This window comes from Python bivittatus, unplaced genomic scaffold (genome assembly GCF_059951505.1).
Source record: "Python bivittatus isolate LINGU-HERP-01145 unplaced genomic scaffold, Pbiv_v1 ctg000080_np1212, whole genome shotgun sequence".
In the NCBI taxonomy this organism is placed as follows: Eukaryota; Metazoa; Chordata; class Lepidosauria; order Squamata; family Pythonidae; genus Python; species Python bivittatus.
In genome coordinates, this window is record NW_028277035.1 from 4,849,814 (window position 1) to 4,864,285 (window position 14,472).

Genomic DNA, 14,472 nt, shown 5'->3' on the forward strand with positions numbered 1-14,472 from the left:
CTATCAAAAATAAATGAAGCTACATTTCAGTCACAAAAGGCAGCATGATTCTGAACACTTAATGGCAAGGTAGAAAATTAAACTAGGAAGAGTAAGAAGGCTACTACAAAAGGTTCATGCAATTAAAACCAGAAATCTTTCTATACTTTTCTAGGATACAGATCTGTTAAGGACAATGGGATTTATTTCAAAGTAAGTAAAGGTAAAAAAAAATGACTTGCTATTGTTAGAAATACTATTTAAAATAAAGATTTGAATGAATTCAAATAATACACACACACACACACACAATATTTTAAGTGAGTATCAGTTAAGGGATTTTGCTAACGACTCAACCTGTAAATAACACTGATATTTTTAAAAAACAGTACAGTAGTAACTGAGTTTCAGAAATGTAACTAGAACAAAACAAGAGACCAAATACAAATTTCGGTACTTAAGCTGAAATATATGATTCTGAATGTCATACATTATTTTAAGTATAGTTCTAGACACAGTTGCTGTAATCTGCATTAAATTTACATTAATGATGGAAGCATGGTTGATAATAATCTTCTGCTCTCTAGGCTATATTTGGGAATTGTTCATTTAAGTGAAAAAAATAAATCTATGAATATTTCAAAATATTCCTCAGAAATTCTGAGGAAATTAAATTTAATTTTCTAACAGTGTTATGCTAGGCATGATTACAAAATCCTACTGAGTTCAATAGGCTTAGTCTCAGGAACAATATTAATATCTTAAAGAACTAACGAAATATATATTTATAGGGATACTAATACATTTTATTTTTATGTTCTGTTTTGCTCCATTCCACTTTTTATTCTGCAAAAGTATTCTGCCAAAGAGTATTTACGAAAAGAGGTCAGTGACAAATGAATTCCATGTATGTATAAAGAACGTGCATTACCATGCTTGCTAGGGTTCTGGTCAAGTGGAGAAGCAGCACTGGGAAGATTATCCATTGAATTGGGGTGTGTCCACTGAGGAAGGCGAGATTGGGACTGAGAAGTATCCTTCACTGACAAACCACCAGGAATGTCCATACTGTTTACATTCATGTTAGGGTTCAATCCAGCTAAAAGGAAGTGGATAAACTGTCAGATTTTCTTAATTCTTGGTATTTAATGGCAGTTTACATTTCAGGTCATAAGCTAGCATTGTATATCTACTGGTAAGGGGGAGGGGAGGGGAGGGAAGAAGGGAAAAGGGAAGGGAAAAGAATGGAAAGGAAAAAAGAGCACTAGGAATAGAAATAGGAGAGAAAATCAAGTATCTTTCTAGTTCCCTTCATTACTTCTAAAAGTCAGCATATGGATGTAAAAGGATTCTTTTCTTTTGCTGGGATGGAGTCTACTTTCTATCATTCTGAGATCCTAAATTTTAATACCACAGGAGAAATCTCCCCAGGTGTTACAGGAACAAGAGAGTAATACTTCTGAAGAGAGTGAGCTGTAAGAGTTAGAGGATTTATGGGCTTTACACATCTACACCTTAATCAAGTTTGTAGATGTTGAAGAAAAATACGGGACAAAATGAAGAACTCCAAAGGTTAATGCCAAAGGTGACTGCCACTTTTTAGAATTATTCCACTATAAAGGTTCAAATCTCTTGCACAGCAGCATTAGCAAATTCCGTATCAGCCAGAGACTCCAGAGAAATACTAAGTATAGTATCACAGTATTTTAAATGCCACTAAGAAGTCCACTAAATTCACTTCTTCAAAGCTGTTTTAATTCCATTATCAAGTCTGAAGCCAGAAAGAAAAAGATCCAAATATGGGACAATTAGCAGACATCTTTAGAAAATAGTTGTATGTACTGAAATACTTGCATGGTGATTTTTACTCGTAAATATCATAATGTTCTCTATCTTTAAAAAAATAAAAATTGTTGTCATGTATAAGAAATGACCTAATTTTACTTTGATGAAATTGGGGGTTATGAATAGTAAGCAAAATGGTTAATTAACAATTACGTGATGCATATTTACTTTCTGACAGTAAGGAAGAGAGTATTTACCTGGCAAGCTCTGAATAGTTTAGACACTTGGGTGAAAGAACTGTTTTAAATGTGTGATGCTTTTTTTAAAGATGCTAAGTACCAACAAACAATTTCTCAAGATGACTTGAATTGCCACAAAAGAAAATAAATTAAAACTCAATTTTAAAATGGCTGAATTGTCACAAGATTGTGGAATCTTGCAAGATTTCAATATTCTTGTCCTGAAATCTCATGAGATATTGAGCTAGAAATCTCATGAAATTTGATGATTGTGCAAAGTTTTGGCCCTTTTTAAAAATTAATTGTTTAAGGAGATGTTAGCTGTTGGCTCACCCTGGTTATTACTTGGATTGGAAACCAGAAGAGAATTCTGGATCATTTGTACGTGCTAGATTGGGAAATTAAAAAAAAATCTTCCCCAAAGAAGACAATGACACTTTCATAATGCTGCCAAGAAAGCAGCATGGATGCAACCCCAGGAGTTGAGCTCAACTGCAGTTATGTCTTTATTTTTTAAGACTTGATCTGGGAGGATCATGGGAGATCTAGCATCCTTAGTTGCTGCATTTCTATGTCCTGGGTTAAGTAGCCAGATCATCATAAAAGTGGTTTCCTGTGACAGGAACACCAAGAAGAAGAGACTAAAGGAAGACAGAATCAAAGAATGAGGAATTTTAGTTATCCATGAGTAGGCAATCTGACACCTTTTGGATATTCTGGACTACAATTCTCATAATCTCTTGCCACTGTCTATATGGGCTAGGACTGATGGAGATCAAAATCCAGAAAAAAATAGAGGGCACCAGGTTATCCGTTCATGGTATTTCCCAAATAGAAAATTTTGTGCTTGCTGACACCTAGTGTTGTAAACAGAAATTGTCTACATTTTACTCTTCTATTGGCAGGGAAGGAAAAACATAGATGCTGCATCTGATAGTGAGGGATAAGGCGAAAGGGCTTGGGGGCCTTTATTAGCAATAATTACCAAAAGAAAAAAAGAAAAAGAAAAATAGACAAAATTATTAAATGCTTAAATTATCAGCAGTAAGCCCTTTACAAAAACTACACATACCAAGGGGGTAAGGAGCAAAGGTGTTCGGTGAAGACTGTTGCTCTTTGGTCTGCAGGTCAGATAGGCCAGGAGCCTGGGGATGGGGTGAAAAGTTATCCATGGCTGATTTGCCTGCAGAGGGGTGCAAAGATAGGTGTGGAGGGGGTGGCTGCTGCTTCATAAGCAGGGCCTGGGCCAGCTGGCGCTGGTGCTGCTGAATTTGCTGCTGCATGTTATTGATTGTACGTGCAACCTACAAAATAACAATAACAACAACAATAATGATTTTAAAAACAGCATATAACACAAAGGATTATGACTTTTGGACTATAAGCCAAAGAGCTGGCAATGAACTCATTGATGAAACTTCAGATGTATCATGCATAGGCTAGAGAAACTGAAATCTGCCACTACAATTACTGATTTATTCCTGGATAAAAGTATGCAGCACAGAATGTTTACTTTATGAATAATCATTGTTATACACCATACACAATTCTTTAGTGATGGTACATCTGGAATTGAGTTACACCTACTTGCTGCTCCTGTTGTCTGATGGGTCCGGAAACATTACGCTGAGCCTGTAACATCTGCTGCTGGATTTGTAAACGTTGGTATGCCTGAAAGATAGAAAGAAAGGAATCATAGGTCACAGAACAAAGAGGCCCAACTTTACAGTGCATTAATCAGGGTTTGAATAGATTTAGTACTTCTGCATTCTGCCATTCACCTGTATGGTGCCCCAAAAATCTTGAAATTCCTTAACTGCACTGAGTAGACTCAGAGAAAACATGGGCTACGATTAGTATTTAGCCAGTTAAAACTGAAAATAAGGCATTAAACAGACAATGAGAAAAAGTGTAAGAACTAAAGTATCATCGGCTGAACATACTTCAAAAAGTATAGGCCTCTTCATCCAGTCCATAGCTACCCTCTTGCCTGTCTTGATCGCAGGACTATATTTAGAAAAATCCTCTAATTTCCTTTAGAAATATTGGATTTCTAAATGTAAAATTGCCATGGATTTACAGAAGGTCACATTTTGGGTGGGGGGGGAGGGTAGCAAAATTATAAAAAAAAAAAATTTTGAAAAAAGAAACCCTTCTATAGATGCCATTGGAGAGGCTTTTAAGACCAACTGCTGTACTGGGGTGGAAGATAATTTGTAGGGGGCCAGGCAGCTGAGGAAGGAAGCAGGACTTTAGTCCTGTCCATCGCTTGCATATAGTGCTTGGAAGATTTCCCATGGATCTGAGTTTCCATTCTGTTCTGAAAAGAGCAGTCAAGCTAAAAGGCTTTTGTGACTACTAAGAACAAGAACATGGATCACCTCCACTGATGGAATTAAAAGACACACTTTCTCCATTAACTAAAAAAGGATTCATAATATGTATGAATATCCATCCATGTATAATGTCCATGCCAAAGCGATTGCAAGTCTTTAATCTACCTATAAATGAATGCTTGAACCATTCAAATGAAAGTGCTGATGGGAAAAATATGCCTGTTTTGAAGCATTTCCATTTTTAATTGCTCAAGAAGATCAGAGTAGCAGTGGAATAATTTTATTGGATATGATGACCCTCTTTTGTCTGTGGTGGCCTAATTTTGCTTAAACAGACCTAAAGACAATCATATTATTTTAAAGCATTTGTTAAAGCATCTTTAGATTTCAGGAAAAACATATTTTATGTTTTAAACATCTTTATTCTGACATATACTGAAGACATCTTCTAATTCACTAAATCCTTTGATAAATATCCTTGATTCTGGGCATCATTACCTTTTCCTTTCTTGTATTTTTGTCTACCTACTGCTTTATTTAGAATTTAGAATACAGATGATTGACTTTGGGTTTGCATGGTTCCCAGGGTCATTCCTCATGATTTTTGCCTAATGCAACTTTTATTCTGATGCTTCATCTCATTTCAGGGTAATCTTCCACTTTGAGACACAGCCAGAAATCCTTTTGCCTTAAGAAAGCATTATCATTTAAGAAACTACCTGGTTCTATAAGTGAACTTGTTTTGGGCCACAACCTCCTGTAGGACAATTTTTGATGCCTTGTGGGAATTACATCCTGTATGTGAATTTCTGGCTGTGATGGGGAAGTAGATTATACAGGATATGAGAAATTGGCAATTAAGATCTCAAGACATCTATAACTAAAGAACCATTTTAAATTCTACTTTTAAACCAAATGGTTGTGGCACTGGCTTACTCTCTGTCCAGTCTCCATCACTGCCAAAGCCATTTTATTGACTTTTTCTAGGAATACATATCTGGGGTATTTGCCACATTTCAAAACCTGTATCCAAAATCTAGAAGTAGTAGATACACAATATAGATTTTTTTACTGCTCTGTGACAAGACTGAAAACAAAACCTGTGTTTTCCCTTTCCCTGGAACAGGTAAAGCATAAGCGTCCCTCTTCGTCAGGTAATTATAGACTTTCCTGCTAGTCTTCCTCCCTTTTTTTCAGAAATTTGTCAGTTATGTCTTCATATTCAACCATTATTCTTACCTGAGCTTCTTCACCACCTTCCTCCCTTCGTTATCTGGCAATTATTTTCTCCACCCTCTTAAATCAGGAGTATTAGAATTTCAATGCCAGTCTACTGATCAGGCAACAGGAATTCTTTATTTTTATTTATTTGATTTATATCCCAACTTTGTAGTTTAGAAAGCATGAGCTTGACTGACAACTGCTGTGAACCTGTGAAAAAGTGTACTAATCTGGATTGTGTATATGACACCTTAAAAAAATCGCTCGTTCCAATGGGTGCTTGTATCTGCATGGAGGAATCCCACCAGAATAATAGAAATTAACAAGAAGGCCCATTGTGAATATAACATTTAGTGCTGAACCTGTTTCTTTCTTGCTATAATTTCAGTTATGATCTGAAACTAACAATGAAAATGCAGTTAGTTTTTGAACTAAATCCTGCTCCTGAGTTGTTCATGTAAGATACTGGGAAGATTTACTGGTTTGCTGCCTTAGTTATATTTGCTAACTAACTTCAAACCATATAGTCACATTCTGATTTGTGGCTGAGTATTAACCATATTTTAAATATTTAGATCACAGAGCCTAAGTGCTCAAAGAAGTGATGAACACAAGATGTTTTATATTCAGAACTGCATTTTCCCTTAAATTAATTCAAGAGGATGGCTTAGATTCAGCTCTTGCAAAAGAGTACATTAAATTCCACACTAATATCTTAACAATTGGAGCAATGTGACTTAGGATAATGTAGTTTCTGTGCTCTGAATCACATAAAAAAAAACCAAAAGACAGGTTGATCACATAAAAGATTTAAATAATGCTCAATTATACTTTGAGAAGAAATAATACATACCTCTTACTAATGATTAACAGTGTGGTAGATAAAATTATAGGAATCAAATTTTGGTAAGGAGAAATATGGTGAACATTCTGAGAAACAGCTAGGATGGTTTTGGTAATGCTTCTGCACATATGACTCAGAAGTTAAAGAACAGAAAAATCTGATAACAATCACCAAAAAAAAAAAAAAAAAAAAAGAGTCTGAAAGTGTCCAAAACAAGAAAGGAAGATAACTATCTTTATTAGCTGCATATAGTTTCCTTGGGCTTTTCAACTTACCAGCTGCAGCTGATAGAGCTGGTTCAACATCGTCATATGCTGAGGATTAATTGGCGAGGTTAATAGTGCAGGATTGAGACCAATGTTTTTTGCTGCAAACTGCAAAAGCTGTGCTTGAACCTGGAGACAGAACAAAACAGTTTATTACTATAATTTACACAACTGCTATACTCCCTCACCAGAATTTAAGCAAAATACTTCTGATTTTCTGTGATTCTTTTCTGTTAATTTTGATAAATAAATAAATAAAAACCAAGGAATTGATGGTAACTGCTATGTACCAGACCAAATGAAATATACTTCATGAGAATTGTACTGTTAGCTACTCTGAGTCACTCTGTTGAGATAAGCAATCTTATACATGTATAAATAAATAAATGGCCATATTATGTAAAATGAGTATACACAATATGAACATTCAAGTCACAATTATTTTTCACACGGTATGCAGGAACAGATAAAATTCTATTTTTCTGTGCATCTTGCTATTCATAATGCCTTCCACAGAAATATGTGGCTGATGTGTGGCAATCAATCAATCAATCAATCAATGCCACCATACTTGCTGTATATCCTAAATTTAGGGTTATCTTTCTTAAGATTTCTACTTAACATGCATGGTAATGATGCTACTGTCACTGCTAACAGGAAGTTCTGTCCATTAGAAATCACTGGAGAACTTTCTTTCCCCTAGAAATCATCCACCCAATTTCTTCTCCACAAATTTAGCAATGACTTTTGATCAGCCACTTGTGTCCAGCTCTGTTGCCAATAGTGCTACCAATCTCCATCTAACCTGAGGGGAGAGAAACTGAGGCACTTGAGCACGAAGACTAGGCTGGGATGAGTTAAGAGGTTGCACTGGCGGTTGCTGCGGCTGTTGCATGGTCCTGGCTTGTGCTGCTCCGCTATTGCCAAACATACCCAGATTGCCACTCGGTATCTGCAGAATGACAAAATCCACATCTTTCAGAAGTGCATTTTACTTTGTGACAATGATTTAAACTGCTCTAGACGTTACTTGACAAACGACACCCTGTAAAAATTAGGTATTTCAATCAATGCTTTAGTGAAGTGTTATATTAAAAATGGGATAATGTAAGTAAGTAGGTACCAATATACTGATGTTGGTTCCACTGGATATCTGCACAAATATGTTGAACTATCCCAAAGATCAAGTATATAAAATATATGTGGCCAAGCCATACGTGGGCACCTCCCTCTCTGGTAAGGTGCCTGGAAGGAATGGCTATCTTAAAACTTTAATTTGCAATGCTACTAGAAGACAGTTAGCAACAGCATGGTTAAAACAGCTGAACCATATGGGGAGAATTGCTAATAGAAATTATTTAAATATATAGTAGAACCGTATAGGTAGTTGTGTATATTTAAATCTGCCTTACAAAATCAGAAAATCATAATCAACATGCCATATGCATTTCCTTTTGATTCTCTATACAGTGCAACATGCACAGTAGCATAGTTTTTTTGATTTTACTGTTATTTGAAATGCAAGCTTATTCTATTCATTTAGTGTCAACAATATTTAAAAATAGGTATTCATGTTCTGTAACTACATAAATGCTTTTCGTTTTACCCTAGCCGCTGGCAATCTATGTGATGTTTAGAACAGTTACTATTTTTGGTTTGAAATAGTAATGTGCTGAGTTACAACTTCAGATCTCTCCCAAGCTAAGTGGTAATCTCTGTATCTTTTGACTGCTTTACTGCCTAATTAGTAAAAAGCAAAGTTTTCCTGTCTAATTTACTGGTCAGCGGTGTTTTCCACTTGATTTATTTTGGGTCCAAAATTGAGAAAACAAAAGTCTTCTGCCTCATTTGAGAGAACTGGAAAGCAACTTGCTGAGCTGGCAGTAGACAGCTGATAGCTTTGGCTGAATTTAGTCAATTCACTCCATCCAGGCATTCTAGTGGGCATTTCAAGGGGGAGGTGTATGCTTTGGTTTTTACACTCTTTAGCTTTTTAAAACATTTCTATCCTTTCTATTTTTTGTTTTTTGGGAGGGAGGGATAGTTTTTCAAAATGTCAGACATTTCTTTCCCTTTTACCTTGATGTTCTGAAATATTGGTGCGCATATGTATTTATATATACATACAGAGAGAGAGGCTGTATTTCACTCCAGCATCACAGTTAGTTTCATGAAACACAAAAGGTCTTAGATATCCCTCCAAGAGGAGGTCAGTATTTCCAAATTGGGAAGTTAAAATCTGAAGTTATTTTTTACAAGAAACTGTTTCTCTTCTACAAGAGAAGGGTCTCCTATCAAAGGGATGGTTTGGTCATTCATTTATTAATGGGTTGGTCATAATTTGCTACCAGTACAATAATGTTGATTAACAAGTAGTTAAAGGTTTTGATGAAACAATAAATAAATGATCCAGAAAGATTTTTGTAAATATTAGTGATTACCTGAGGAACCATCTCACCCCCATTACATCAATCCGTCCCACCAGGTCAGGCAGAGAGGGCAGCGAGAGAATATTGGCTGACGGGGCCCAGGAGGAGAGCCTTCTCTGCCATTGCCCCCACCTTTTGGAATATTCTCCCCCCCAGAGGTGTGGCAGGCCCCTACCCTCCCAGCCTTCCGGAAAGGATTAAAGACCTGACTCTGACAGCTTGCGTGGGGTGACAGGAATCTTACCCAATCCTGGGGGTGGCTGACACCTTGATGATGCTCCCTGAGCTACTACCAATTTAACATCTATTCTTGGATTATATTTATTTTCTATTTATTCAGGATCATTTTATATTGTATTTTTAATTGATTTTAACTGCTTTGTAAACCACCCAAAGTTGTTTTTAATGAGATAGGCAGTGACAATTTTGATATATAAATAAATAAATAGTTTTAATAAACATACTATGCTTATTAATTAACATAATCCTACTAGGGACTTTCCAGATATAGATGTTTTTAACATCTTTATATTTGTGGTTAAGACTATTATGGCTGGAGATTTTAATTAAGTTTTATATCAGAATAATATACCACCTAAATCTAAAGTTCTACTCATAAAGTATTACAAATTTAAATGCCATAATTTAATCTTGTGGATTACTTTCAAATGGTAATGTATGAAGCACTGTATGGGTGTGGTAGAAGCAAAGATGATTTGCAAAGAGAGAATGGCACATATATTAATGGCACTGGTGTAAACTAGATTTAGTTATGTTTCCTTTTCTTCTGTTGTACCTTTAATTTCTTCAACTTACTATTTTTTTATTACTTTTCTGTTGCTCTATATAACATTGTTTACCTCAAACAGCAATGTCAGATAGGTATGTATACATGCATGTGCATGTATAAGGATCAGCTCATTGCCAATCAACTTTTTAAACCATCTGAGCTACTGCGAGAGGTATCTGGATTATCTATAACTGTGAAATGGCATATTGGTTAAATATGGTCATTTTCAATTAAAACATTTCTTGATTTCACAGTTTGGTTGAAATGTTTTAATTGAAAATGACCATATTTAACCAATATCTGGAATCGTTGAATTACTATCGCTACTGCAATGTAGTTTGAATTTAAACACATTCTAAATCTACAATATTTTTATAAACAACTAAAAATATTACTAGGATAGATATTAGATATTTGCAAGAACCTTGGTATATAAAGTTGGATTACCAGTAGCTAAAGGTGTTAAAGAATATTGAGTTTGTTTCTTATGATCTTAAGTTTAGATTTATTCAACAACAACAAACACTCTTTCACATTTATTGTACTCTCCAGAGGATGTTTTAAAAATGGCTTCTTTTTAAAAAAGATTTACTTTTCAATTAAGGAAAGACAGTGCCACCCACATTTACAATCTTGCATCACAATACATGTGTGCTTTCTGTTTATAAACAGTCTCTTGGTCAACATAATGGAAAGACCAATCAAAATTATCCTGTGTGCTTATGGTTTAATGATGTGTTTAAAAATTGGGGCTAACTGTAATATAATATGCTTTTGTTGTTTCCTTTTTCTCATTTCTGTTGGTTATTGTGGGTTTTGTTCTTTTTTATTTCTTTTGTTTTTGTTTTCCTCCTTTTTGTAAATTAAAGCAATACAAGTAAAATAAATAAAAAGAGCAGTCAATGTTTCCCACACCCTAATCCTTATAGGTTTAGATAGACAAGTAATAGACAGACAGACAGCTATTTCATTCTAAGAACTTTTGTTTGTTTTTAGTTTAAGTATAACAATTTTGATGAAAGTGTGGAAGTGGTACTAAGGTACCACATTTCTTTTATTACCACACAGAGTTGTTAAGATTTCAAAATGATTTCTTACTATGGTGACAATTATTCTATGATTCTATAGTGAAAATGTTTCAGGTGATTCCTCTTATGATTCTTTTCATCTAGAGATTTCTACCTTGTTCTTTTTTCAGAGTACAGAATGTCTAACAAAGTTAGAGCATAAATATATATAATACAGACAAATTAAATGGAATGAGAAGTCAGTGCTACATTGTACATTGTAACACAACAGTATAAAGGACTGATAAAATAAGACAGTCTTCATGGAAGCGACTATGGATAGAATCAAACTAAGTGTTCCTTAGAAAACTATTCCAAAAACTTGGTAACAACAGAGAAGACTCTGCCTTTTATGCCTACCCACCACACTGCTAATGATGAGACAAATCTGCAGGTTCTTCCTTTTCAAGATATTTTAAAGTTAGCAGTATTCCACTGGATGGCTAAATTCCTTCCTTGCTAACCCTAATTCAGTGCAAAAAGGAGCCAATTACTTGGCCCACATAGAAATTCAAGCTGAACATGCTCTGAGGCATCTTCCCTGTACGGTACATATTTTTTCTTAACTGTGTCATGTTTCAGACTAGCAAGAGATACCTCTTAGAGAAGTGAAAAACATGTAATATTAGTGGAAACTGCCAACCTCTTAAGTGATCTGCTGCTTTCAACCTGCTGCTTATTTTTTAAAACTCTTGTTGGTTTCGCTTGTTTCCTTTCTATGTTACATTTTAGTCATACCTTGTACTATTTCAATGTTGTATAAATTGCCTTGTGTACTTGTGGATACTCACCCATAACATCTTGTGCAGGAAATTAGTGTATAAATTTGTAAAGAACAATAAAAACATAAAGGAAGTCCTTAATATGTTTCATTTTCTTAGGAAGGCTTTCTCATACTTTTGGGTTTTAAATGAGCAAAACCGGTACTTTTAATTTGGCCTGGAAATAATCCAGCCCAGGACAGTGTATATGAAAGTAAAAAGTTATAGCTTTATCACTACAACCATCTTTGAGCACTAAGGCAACTTGACGCCTTACATGAGGGTTTACTGAGCTGCAGCCAAACTACACGGAAGGTTCAAAAATTGCCTAATCTTGCTCTATTATTAGCTCACTATGTGGTTTTTAGTCTGACTCAATTTAATAAATTAGCAATTATTAAATGCACAAGAATCAGAGCACAAACTGGCATAATGCAGTAAGCAAGGGGTTCCCAATGTGGTGCCTATGGACATCATTGTGTCTGCAGAACCTCACCGGGCATAATGCCAGGGTCTCCCTTTTTTCCCCCAATAGCCTTAAAATATTTCTCACATTGAACAAAAAGGAAGTAAGTAAATAGGAAAGAGTCATGCTGCAGAGCAAAACATCAGCTTACCAGGGGCATTCTTAGAAAATAAAAATAATTGGTAGATATCCAGGAAAAAAAGTGTGTGGTAGGAGGGGCTGGACTTCACAGAGATCATCTTGCAGTCCTAGAGGTGGTGCAGTAGAAAATGAATGGGGAAGATTGAGAACGTGTGTGTTCACATGCCCTCATGTATATGTATGCCTCTTTAAAATCAACAGTTTGCATTCTGAGAAAGTGGTATTTTGTTTTGCAGGGAGGTATATGTAATTAACACTGGGGGTTCAGCTCCCATCTCTGCCTTGCAGAGGAGATCCTGAATGAATTTTTCTGTTTTTAGGCCTCAAAAACAGGCAAGAAAATAAATTCAAAACAGTGTTGTTTTGGGGTAGCAGTCCTCACCTCTGTCTTATTTTCAATTCTTGGAAAATTTGTGCTTTTTTAAGCCTCACCAGATGACCTTTTGGATTTACCATATGCACCAAGCCAAATGATTTGTGAATGTACTTATAATATATTCTCAAAATTCCAAATGTGCCCACTTGCCTAACAAAGCTGAAGACCCCATAAACAATAGTGTTAACAGAAGTATTCAATTTCTTCTGTGCTGAGGATTGGCAGGATTGGCAGCCCCATCAACTCTACTGACTGGATGAACCAAAAATAGAAACTGGTCTAATCCTGACTACCAACCACATACTGTGGTCAAGAAAGCTTGCTGGGGGTGGGGGACAGGATAATATAAAAACCCTAACATAGCATAACAGTAAATGATAATCAGCTGAGAAGGAGGAAAGAAGAAACCTAAGAAGAGAAGGATTACAGGTTGTGAGAAGTGTGATCAGCATGACAACAGGAAAGAGTAACACTATCCAGATATGCTGTGGAAAAGCAGCAGGGGAGGAAAGAAAAAGAAGCAGTAGCTGAGAAGTTGTGGAGAGAAGCAGCAGCAGTAAGGCAAAGGCATAATGATCTCTAGATAAAGACCCTTGTTTATCTCCAATAGTAATGACTGTCGCTTGAAAATGGCTTAGATGCCAAATTAGTTTTTGACTTAGACACATTTACTTACATTTGAAAAAGGGATATTGAAAATGGAAATAGGGAGAAAAAAACCATATTCCTTTTACTAAGAGAGCAACCAACTTTCACACAGTTGACACTGAAAAGGTACCTTACCTGTCTAGAAGAATTCAAGTTTTGCATGCCCAGCCCTGAGGCAATCCCACCCAGGGTCTGATTAGGGAGTGCACTGTTTGAAAGGGGGAGCTTCAGGCTTGGTGAAGGCAAAAATGGTGAAGTAGTGGGCTCTTCCACTAGGCCGCCATCCTGATTGAAAAAAGAAAGGGTGAGCTGTGTGCAGTGTCCAGGTACAGACAGTGCACAAAACAGTTTCCCATGGAAATATAAGTGAAACATGGATGAATAAAAGATCAAAATATTGTTTAAAAAGGCATGAGGAATACATAATGAAAAGTATGGAGTGGAAGGAAGAAGAAAAAGAGAAACAGAATTAAGATACTGTTTGTCTTTACTTTTTGCTTTGCATTTTGTAAATGTATAATTGTAAATATATAATCGTTCTCAAATATGAAAAGCAACAAACTCTTGTTGAAACACTTTTAAAATAGGAATATTACATGGCAAACACTTATGTGCCTCATTTGGAACAACAGCATGCCTTCCCTCCCCCTGCCAAAAAAGAGATTACTATTTCTATTTTCAATTTCTACTTTCATGACAACTTATTTTCTTTTCTAATAGTTTACAATTTTTTAAAACTACCCCAAAGACATACAGGACTTTTGAAAAATCTAACACTGCATTTTTGTAGCATTACTATTTTGGAACATAGTCACTTTTGTGACATTAAAGAAAACTGCAGACTGCCAAACTTCAGTGAGCTCTTTTACTTGGCCTCTGGCAATATGCATAATCATCTGTAGTTTAGGTAAATTCTAAACTGCAAAAAAGCTGTTAGGAAAATACATTCTATCAGTGCTCTGTACTGTCTGCTGTTCACTAGGTGAATGATTAAGACTTTAAAAAGTATATATTAGCACAGTGCTGAAAGCACTGTAAAACAGTAAAGTTTTTGTTTTTTAAATCAGTTAGTAGTTTAAGAAATGGGGAAGAAGACAAGGAGATTGCTGTGACAATTCATCTCA

General features: G+C 35.6%; 1 protein-coding gene across 8 annotated transcripts in view; it reads right to left on the reverse strand.

Annotated features, from left to right (window-relative positions):
• The window catches only part of TNRC6C (trinucleotide repeat containing adaptor 6C), a 156,268-nt gene that overhangs the window by 19,494 nt on the left and 122,302 nt on the right, over positions 1–14,472 (reverse strand). For 7 of the 8 annotated variants that reach the window (XM_025164658.2, XM_025164660.2, XM_007425038.4 and 4 more), the window contains 6 exons: positions 13,484–13,633; positions 7,476–7,622; positions 6,680–6,799; positions 3,591–3,674; positions 3,076–3,307; positions 911–1,078 (listed from right to left, as the gene is read on the reverse strand). In XM_025164658.2, the coding sequence (XP_025020426.2) occupies positions 911–1,078; positions 3,076–3,307; positions 3,591–3,674; positions 6,680–6,799; positions 7,476–7,622; positions 13,484–13,633 (901 nt within the window). The remainder of the gene's footprint in view (positions 1–910; positions 1,079–3,075; positions 3,308–3,590; positions 3,675–6,679; positions 6,800–7,475; positions 7,623–13,483; positions 13,634–14,472) is intronic. The other variant, XM_025164659.2, reaches the window with a different exon arrangement.